The 10,094-nt window shown below is 45.1% G+C and overlaps 1 protein-coding gene across 1 annotated transcript; it reads left to right on the plus strand.

Annotated features, from left to right (window-relative positions):
- Positions 1 to 560: 560 nt before the first annotated feature.
- LOC125510523 (histone-binding protein MSI1 homolog) lies at positions 561 to 7,701 on the plus strand. The gene is made up of 6 exons (XM_048675737.1): positions 561 to 1,021; positions 4,875 to 5,201; positions 6,138 to 6,290; positions 6,898 to 7,022; positions 7,147 to 7,242; positions 7,320 to 7,701. The coding sequence occupies exons 1-6, from the start codon at positions 665 to 667 to the stop codon at positions 7,546 to 7,548; spliced, it is 1,287 nt and encodes a 428-aa protein (XP_048531694.1). The 5' UTR covers positions 561 to 664; the 3' UTR covers positions 7,549 to 7,701.
- The last annotated feature ends 2,393 nt before the right edge of the window (positions 7,702 to 10,094 follow it).

A 10,094-nucleotide genomic window follows, 5' to 3' on the forward strand; every position in this document is an offset into this window, starting at 1 on the left:
ACAATGACGGGGAAGGAGGAGGAGGAGACTGCGGGCGGCGGCCATGACGACGAGCTGCCGGGGAAGAAAAAGAAACGAGGCGAGAAAAGGGGGATAGATGTGGCTGCAGCTCGGTCCTCGTGTGCTAGGGGATAAGGATGAAGACCGGTGCATGGGCCACAAGCGATCCGCATGGCGCATGCCGGAAGGAGTTGGGCCCGCAACAACGCAGCGAGCCATGAGCCACCGGCCGAAGCTTCGGCCCGCGCCCTGGCGTGAAACGTTTCCCAAGAACTTATTGCTCCCTTGGTATAGCTGTAATCTGCTTACTCAGCATCGTTCCACATTTACTCCACTGCTCACACCTTCCACTCTGGCTGACATGTAGGTCCAACGCCTCCAAACACCTCAGAGCGGGGCCTGGGCCTCCGCTGAAGCAATGAGGCCCAAACTTGCGTGTAAACCCCTTCGTTTTGACAGCTCGAGACCTCTCTCGGCTCCGCTCTTTTTATTCTTCCCCCTCCGCTCCGCACCGCAGCGCAGCCCCCACCAGTCTCTCTCCCCCGTCCCCCCCCCCCCCCCCCCCCCCCCTCCCCTCCCCCATCAGCCTCCCGCCATTTCCCCCCTCGCCCCGCCCCAAAACCCCCGCCCAAAGCCAAACCCTAACCCTAGCGGGGCGACGGCGATGCCGAAGGCCGGCGGCGGGGACGAGGAGGAGTTCCGCGCCGAGGTGGAGGAGCGGCTGATCAACGAGGAGTACAAGATCTGGAAGAAGAACACGCCCTTCCTCTACGACCTCGTCATCACCCACGCGCTCGAATGGCCCTCGCTCACCGTGCAGTGGCTGCCCGACCGCACCGAGCCCGCCGGCAAGGACCACTCCGTGCAGAAGATGGTGCTCGGGACCCACACCTCCGACAACGAGCCCAACTACCTCATGCTCGCCCAGGTCCAGCTCCCCCTCGACGACGCCGAGGCCGACGCGCGCCACTACGACGACGACCACGCCGACATCGGCGGCTTCGGGGCCGCATCCGGCAAGGTTCGATGCTTCGCGCCCGCCCCCCTCCCCCTCCCCCTCCCTCAATCTCGCATCCTCTGCCGTTTATGGGTAATTAATTACCGGTGTTGCTGTGCTGACCTGTGCTGTGGGCTCGTGCAATTCTGTTCCGGGCTGATCCACTTTGCTCGTGGGGGTTAGTTAGGGTTCGTGTTATCTGTGTGGTAATCGAGCGTGTATTGGTAGTTTATTGGCGAGGGTAATGGTAATTTTGGGAGGAGGGACGGGATTTATGCTGGCCTGTTCCTGTAGCTAGTTGTACTTTGAATTATGGACTCGGATATCCAGGATAGTGCGGGGCGCATCTCGTGGGGTTTCAGGGTCTCAAAGGGGTTTGGTGGTTTGTGTGTTGCGTTAATTAATGTCTTGGCTTATTGATTAGCAACAGGCGTTTCAGATGAAGGTAGTGGGGTTGTATCGTGGGTACTTGGGTACTCAACTAAAATTGCTTATGTTCTGTAACTGTATTCTTCTAGGAATGTCACATTGCAATGGTGCAGACTACAGGTCTAGATCTTGCAGTTGAAATCGCTTAATCTTTGCTGGTTTAGCAACACAATTTCACATGTCAGTGATAGGAAGTGCAGCTATAAGTCATTTGCTTTGTCTTTTTGTAAGTGTCAGCTGAAGCAACAATGTGTGCTTTTACAGTTGTAAACTTCCATTATATCACATTCGAGGCACTTACTCTTTCTGTAATTGGCCTAGTTCTGGGAGACGTGAATGCCAAACAACACTTTCTGCACAGATTGATCTTGTCTAGGAATCACTGCATAGTAAGTGAGGACCAGTCAAACTACGCAGGTGCTGAAGCAATCATAAATGTATGGTATGCTACACTTGCAAATCCTGAATTTTTCCATGACCTGTTTATCTCCTACATCCTCTCTTGGAACCTCATCTTGTGGGCATTCTTAAGAGTGCAAATGGTCCCTTTAGGCTATCCTTTTGCCCTCTTTAGTTCAACCAAATGAAGTAAATTTTCAGAAGTTACATCACTTTTGAAGTTTTTGTTCATTTGACTGCACTAAGGAGGGTCAGAGGGTACCCTAAGGGTCACAGATTTGCACCCCTGTGCATTTTCAACTTACACCAACCCCGCATAAGCTTCCCACAAAACTCCTCCTGTGTTCCCCACCGACACCTTTGGTTTGTTCATCTTGTTCTTCTTGGAAGCTTAGTGTATTAAAGTTTCTGTGGTTTGGTTTTAGGGGGCTTGGTTGAGGATATGGTTGGAGGAGATCGAAGTTTTATTGGTTGGGGTTGTAACTGCCATGAGAATTTTTTGATAGGAATTGATTGCCCCCCATCTCAAAATGTTGGAAGGTTCTTTGGGGATATTGACAATACACCCCTTACTTGGATTTTGCTTGGAATTATTGATCTTCTAAGGTCAACATAGCTTTTGTAAAATATAATGCAGTTGAACCTGGCCCAAACAGAGCAAATGCCTACCTCTTTAACTGGGCCTTATTGACCTTATCTTGGCAATATGTTAGCTCACTGGCAGAATGAAGTCAGAAATCCCCTCCAGCCTTGGGCTTTGATCATACTTCTCAAATTTGCCGAGCCCAGATATGATTCTCAACCAACCAGTAAAACCTTGATCTCCTCCACACCATAACCCCCACCAACCCCCCTAGATCCAAACCCTAGAATCCCAATCCCCTACTTCAACACGCAGGATGGATGAGAGAAAGGACAGGAGAAGTCCGTGGGAATAGAGGAGGAGCAAGAGTTCTTTGAGGAGGAATTTCATGCAGAGGAGGTACAGCTTCATGAGGATAAGTATATGAAGAATAAACAGATCATGGAGGAATTCGTGATTTCAAAGCGTAATGCGATGCGCCACTTCTATGTGATCTCATCATCACACATGTGTTAGAGTGGCTGTCGCTCACTGTGCAGTGGCTCCCTAGATACTGTCTGTATGTCCAAAAAGTGTTGTTTGGCACACGCGCACCCGTAGGCAATCCCAATTACTTCACAATTGCCCATGGTCCATCTACCTCCTGAGGATGCCATGGCCAAATCGGACGATGACGATAGTCAGATTCATTCAGGATCCAACAAGTTAATAGTCTTCTCTTGTACTCCCTCCGTCCCAAAATTCTTGTCTTAGATTTGTCTAGATAGGGATGTATCTAATACTAAAACATGACTTGATACATCTGTATTTAGACAAATCTAAGACACTAATTTTGGGACGGAGGGAGTACTTGCTTATGATGTTATCTATGAACTAATGGAGTTTATAGTTTGTGGCCGATTCACTGGTTTGAGTTACGGTTCCCTTTGCTGATTCTTTGGTAACAGTTTTCTGGTTGGTTGTGGTACTGATTTGAGATACCGTGAGAAGTTCTGGGCGATTTGTTTTATTGTGGCCCATCAGGCATTGCATGCCCAGTAGTGATTTGAGATGAATTGTTCTGTCAGATTAGGGACCTGATCACATCTAGATTTTAGATTTTTTTTATATTTGAGAACTTGTTTGGGTACTTTATCAGGTTGGGTGATTTTGGTGAAGAGTAGTGGGCTCCTGTGAGGACTACTGCACTTCTGTACGAGTCTTATACTCTTATCGTTGGTAACCTATGCATACTGAGTTAGTTATTGTCTGAAATTCTTTGCCCATGGCCATTTCAGCTGTTTCTAATGAGATTGAAGGTATTTGGGTGAATCTATAAGTTACAGAACCAGCAGTTTGGTGGATCATGCAGATGTGTAGATCATAATAGGAACTATTGCTCTATTATGATTAGCCTGCAATTTGTTCTTGCAATTGTATTCTGTTTATTCAAAACTGAATACTTTCTGTGATTTAGGATGTGAGAAATCTCTGTTCGTATCTTGAGTTGAATCATTTATGATTCTCCTGCAAAAAAAGGAGAATCATTTATGATTTTCTTTCATTGCTTGTGTGCCATTGAGAAAACTTGGGATGTCTGATGATATCTTTAATGTCTGCTTAGCATTTTCACTTGTTCATGTAGAATTTTCTTGTTTTCCATGAATCTCTCATTTCTGTTGACATACCTGGATAACAGTTGACCTACTGTCTGTTTTATGTTTGATCCATTTGTTGAATATATATGGGATTTGGTTAATTGCTTTGATCTATTGTGTTAGACTGTTAATTTAACTTCTTTTCATTGAGGTACCCTAGTAGATTAACGCCATTTCTGTAATTATATTATGTACCTTAGCCCAGTCATGGAGCTCAAAATTGCTAGATGCATGTTTTTGTGATTGAGATGTTTGTGCTTTCTTGTCACACGTCTGTTACTTTAACTCCATCTCTTGCTTACTAGTATGAGTCCTCAATTCATGCTGCCATGTAAAAGGTCGCAACCAATTGATTTTGAATCATTCTAACAGTAGTGTTGCTTTTGGACCCATATAATAATAGCATCATTCTGTGATATAGATGGAAGTTGGAATATAAATCCTTCTGTTGAATTCAGGTGTCATTTTCACACATACCAATGTTTGGATGTGCCTTTGAGTTGTTGTCTATTTGATTAACAAAGCAGTAGTTATTGATTGTACCTGGAATGTAAAGTAATGTGACAGTCAAACTCATTAGACAAATATATAGTATTGATGATTTGCAAGGTTGACCAGGCCTTCAAATATGTCAAGACACATGGCTTGCACTTATGCCATTGTTAGAAAAAATAGATAACCTGGGGTATACTTTTATGCCTCTAGAAGAGTTGTTTTGGTGAACAAACTTTTAGTGCATATAGATAATATGCCATGTACCCTTGCTATTTATTTGGATTTTGATGGTGCCAAAAATCACATTTGTGGGGCATTTTTTTCTGTCTTGTAGGTGCAAATAGTTCAACAGATAAATCATGATGGAGAAGTCAATCGAGCTCGATATATGCCCCAAAATTCATTTATTATTGCTACCAAGACAGTCAGTGCAGAAGTGTATGTCTTTGATTATAGCAAGCACCCATCAAAGCCTCCACTAGATGGTGCGTGCAATCCTGATTTACGGCTGAAGGGACACAACTCTGAAGGATATGGCCTGTCTTGGAGTATCTTTAAAGAGGGTCATTTGCTGAGTGGATCGGATGATGCTCAAATCTGCTTATGGGACATCACAGCAAATGGTAAAAATAAAACTCTCGACGCATACCAGATTTTTAAGGTATGGCTCATGATCCTTTTTCCATTTGAGCGCATTAACACATAGAGCTTTGTTTGTACCATTGGTTAAAGCTTTCCTCATGACATGCCATTCTGATAGCATTTTTCTCTGAATGTGTTTGTGTGCTAGTCATATCTGGTATTCATCCTTGGAGAAATAATATACATAATATATTCCTGATGTTTTTTTGTGAAGATTATGGTATACATGAGGAAAAAGTCTATCTGCAGCCTAACTATGACACTTCTTAATTGACACCCTCCTAGTTGAAACCATTCACATTAGATCTAACAGCAGCTTTCATGGGTAATTTTGGGTGATGCACCGTCCATGTCAGCAGGTTTTGCTGTGTTATCCTGAAGAATAGAATTATAGTCTGTATTTCACACTCAGACATGGCAGCTCTGGCAGTGCTATTAATCTAAGACTGTCAATTCCATCCTTTTGGTTCTCTAGCTGTTGGTGCCTCATGGCATGGCCCATAGTCAGTTAAGCATCGTAAGTGAGAACAATTATACTGTTTAATGCTCCGTGTGTTGAATATGTGAACAAGTGAGATTACTGATCTGGTATCTGTGCCGATTTTGTTTTGAAGCTGAGGTCAATTCTTGCTTGAACTTCTGCTTTGCAGAATGCAGGGCCATAAAAAAAATCAGTGCTACACAGTAACAATACTCAACTTCACCTTTTAGGAAAATAACGGGGTCTGATTTTCTTCCCGACCAAGCTGCCAATGAAAAAAAGAACTCTTAGCACCATGTGTATTTTCAGTCAATTGACATTGTCCCCAGTACATTGGACCAATAACTTTCCTAGTTGTACTATAGCAAAAACATGGAAGTTTCACTTGTATGATTATTCAACTGATATTTTTCATGTGACCAGCACATCTGTTAGTGGCTTAACACGATATTTTTTTGGTTCTGTTCTGTTTAGTTTCATGATGGCGTCGTTGAAGATGTTGCTTGGCATTTGAGGCATGAATACTTATTCGGCTCAGTTGGTGATGATCATCATCTCCTAATTTGGGATATGCGTACTCCTGCACCTACCAAGCCTGTACAGTCTGTGGTGGCACACCAGGGTGAGGTAGGTTTCTTTGGGAGCCTCAAGTCTCTACTTACTATTGGTTTAATACTATACTATTAGCATTATGGGACTCTAAGAATACAATGTCATGGTTAGATATCTTGTTAATCTGTTTATTGGTTCTTACCCCTGAAGCTGACGCAGCCATGGTGGTTCAGGATACAAAACAGAGTAGCATATTTGTATAACGATAACATATGGAGTGTTAACAATATTCATTGTTCTAGAATCCCTCTCTTCAAGTATTTGTTGTAAACAAATTAGCCGAGGACATCCTAAATTATCTCATTTTGAATGCTGTAGTGATCGGAGGAAAAATACAATCTATTTATCCAGCTGCACGAACTGTTTCACTTGAAAACCTCAATTGCTGTATCCAGAAAAGAAAGATGGCATCTGGTAGCAATTTTATGAATACTCATATAGTCATGTCATTCTAGTAGTTTCTACTCGTGCATGATTTCTTTTCAGAGGCTGTTATCACTGGGCACACCTTGCTTTCCCTATATTATTCTTCTGGAAGAACCAATTGCCTTTGTTTCTGTTGTTTGTATGAGGAAATGTGTTCTTACACTTTCCACTTTGTTTCCTTATGTCACATTTATAGGTGAATTGCCTGGCTTTCAATCCTTTCAATGAATGGGTTGTTGCAACTGGTTCAACCGACAAGACTGTCAAATTATTTGATCTTCGGAAGATTGATACTTCGCTGCACACTTTTGACTGTCACAAGTATGCTTCAGTTTTACCATCACTTTTCTGTTCGAAGTTCCATCCATCCTATTTTTAGCTTAGAAGGAAATGAGTATATGTTTGTTATTATTGATCTTGAATCTGAATTTGATTGTGTGATCAGAGAGGAAGTATTTCAAGTTGGATGGAGCCCAAAGAATGAAACTATACTTGCATCTTGTTGTCTGGGAAGGAGGCTGATGGTTTGGGATCTAAGCAGGTAAACAGCCATCCAGCTTTCAGATTTTTTTCGTTAATTCACTTCCCTCTTGATGTGAATGATGTTTGTGTTGACAGAATTGATCAGGAGCAAACACCAGAGGACGCGGAGGACGGCCCTCCTGAGCTCTTGTTCATTCATGGAGGCCACACAAGCAAAATCTCAGACTTCTCCTGGAACCCGTGTGAGGACTGGGTGCTTGCAAGCGTTGCTGAAGACAACATCCTTCAGATATGGCAGATGGCGGAGAACATCTACCATGACGAGGATGATCTTCCGAGTGATGAGCCGGCAAAGGCTTCATGAGACCCCTAATGGTAGGACACCAGAATGGAGGCAAGATAATACCTTAGCTTTGTCGATTTTAGGTAACCTTCTGTGATTGAACATGTTGTCTTGGTTGGATTTGTATGTGCGTTGTACTCGGCACTTCCAGCATAGTACATACCAATTAGACTACCTGTCGTTGTAGTTGATGCATTTACCTGTTTCGCCATATCGTGAGTCCTGGGGATTATACCGTTAGATGTCTACGTTAGTAAGTTGGGCAAGGGCAAGGCTGCAAAGATATCTTTTTTGAAAAATGTTTTTTGAATTGCAGATTTCCTTTTTGTTGCAAAACAGGTCAGGGTAATTCAAGATGTTGTTTTGACGACGGGGGTCTAGTGTTACTTTCAGAACAATGTTTGCATAACGCATCCGCATTGAGTCGTTGTGTAGAGATGCAGGTCCAACACGTTGATGTTTGTTCATGGATTGGTACTCTGAAACTATTATGAGGGCAGGGTGTGCCCAAGCGTGCACATTTTCCTTTTGCCTTGTGACCTCACCAGCACAACCATTATCATCAGGGGCGGTGGCACAGTGCATTCGTTGACGCTCCAACCAGAATATCTGTTCAGGAAGCCGTTCAATGCACAGCGCACTCGTTGACATTGGCTGGCCACATACGTGTCTCGTACCCGTCTTCTCATTCTCAACGACAGTTGTGGATACATCTCATATCATCAAGCTCCCTATACCGTCGTACGGAGTAGCAGTATAGCAGATATCGTCGTCATCATCAATCCAATTGGTGGGCGCTCTAGGAGATACGTAATACTCCCCCCGTCCCGTCCATAAAGGTTGAGACACTTAATTTTTGGACGGAGGAAGTATCATCTGCTAGTATAACTAAACTGGGGCATATCGCGTGGTAAGCGTGATAAGCAATTCCAAACTATCAACTAAACTGGGGCATCTCTGTCGTGCTTCTTCTCTTTCTACCCTAGATGGATATATATATGAGGTGAGATACTTTCTGTACCTATCATGGAGCAAGGACATTCCACTACGGTGTGGTTACTGGTAACCAAATTACTACAATTCATTTTACCAGCATTTTAATCCAAATCTGAATATTCGTGCAGTGTGTATCATCCGTGTTTGGTGCATTCTCCATTCGCTTTTCGTTACAGAGTTCTCGCGATAAACACAGTTTACTGAATATTTGTCAATACGAAGTTGCCACACACCGGCGGAAATAAGAAGAAAGAACAAACATGCCTTACAGATACCGATTGTGCGAAGGAGCGTAAATTGAGAAGATTGTGGACACGTTAGGCATGGGTAAAGTATACTCTTCTTGGCCGGCCGGTTTAGCTTTCCTGGCGGCGCCGGCTGGGCGCTTTATGTAGCATGGGTGACAATGCCAGTTGGACAAAGAGCTGGCTTTATCTTAGCTTAACGTTTAAAATTCAGTTGCACGTGTGCGCCGTCTGTCTATTGTTGTTTCTTTTGCGTGCGTGTGGACGTGTTGACGGGCCGAGGAAAGCTCGGAGGAAGGAACGGAGCAACCACCGCACCGGCGATATATCCGATTCCGGGGAGAGATCTCCATGTCCGAGCGGCGCCTAGCAGCTTCAACCACTCCCGGGTTTGTTAATTCGTTCGCAATAGCATTAATTTAAAGCCAGCTGCATGTGCATGCACCCGAGTTTCAGCACAAAGAAAAGGAGCCCACTGTCGCCATCTCTGTCTTCAGTTGCTCAAGCCGGCCGGCCGATCGATCAGACCAGGAAAAAAGAGCTTGCTTGGACTATCGTTCGTAGGTGGCCTAGCTAGCTAGCTAGCTAGGTCGCCGTGACAAGAATATCTAAACGTGATTATTTGTTTCGACTAGCCCTTGCTGATTAGTGGGTAGTCACTACCGGAATCGCACCCTATGCCGACGGCCCTGGCCGTCGGCATAGCCCTGAATGGCCGTCGGGACAGGCCTATGCCGACGGCCCCCGTCGGCATAGGGCCGTCGGCAACATATCCGTCGGTGTAGCCAGGAAGGCCGTCGGCATAGGACCTATTCCGACGGTGTCCGTACATCTATGCCGACGCTATGTTATCGCCTAACGGCGGCCGCCGTCAAGTGTTGACCAACGCGTGCTCGACACGTGGCAAACTAAGCCGACGGCTAGGCCGTCGGCATAGACGTCGGCATAGTTTCAAACTAAGCCGACGGCTAGGCCGTCGGCATAGACGTGCCATGTGGCGAGCAGGCGTCACCCCTGGGGCGGGTCTATGCTGACGGCCTAGCTGTCGGCTTAGTTTGAAACTATGCCGACGGCTAGACCGTCGGTATAGACCTGCCACGTGGCAGCCATTGGGAGCTCCTGGAGCAGGCCTATGCCGACGGCCTAGCCGTCGGCTTAGTTTGAAACTATGCTGACGGCTAGGCCGTCGGCATAGACCTGCCACGTGGCAGCCACTAGGAGCTCACGGCAGCTCTATGCCTACGGCCTAGCCGTCGGCATAGTTTCTGTCTGTTTTTTTTTCTGTTTTGTTTCAGCTCAATTCATTTGAATATATACAGCATCACA

This window comes from Triticum urartu, chromosome 5, assembly GCF_003073215.2.
Source record: "Triticum urartu cultivar G1812 chromosome 5, Tu2.1, whole genome shotgun sequence".
Lineage (NCBI taxonomy): Eukaryota > Viridiplantae > Streptophyta > Magnoliopsida > Poales > Poaceae > Triticum > Triticum urartu.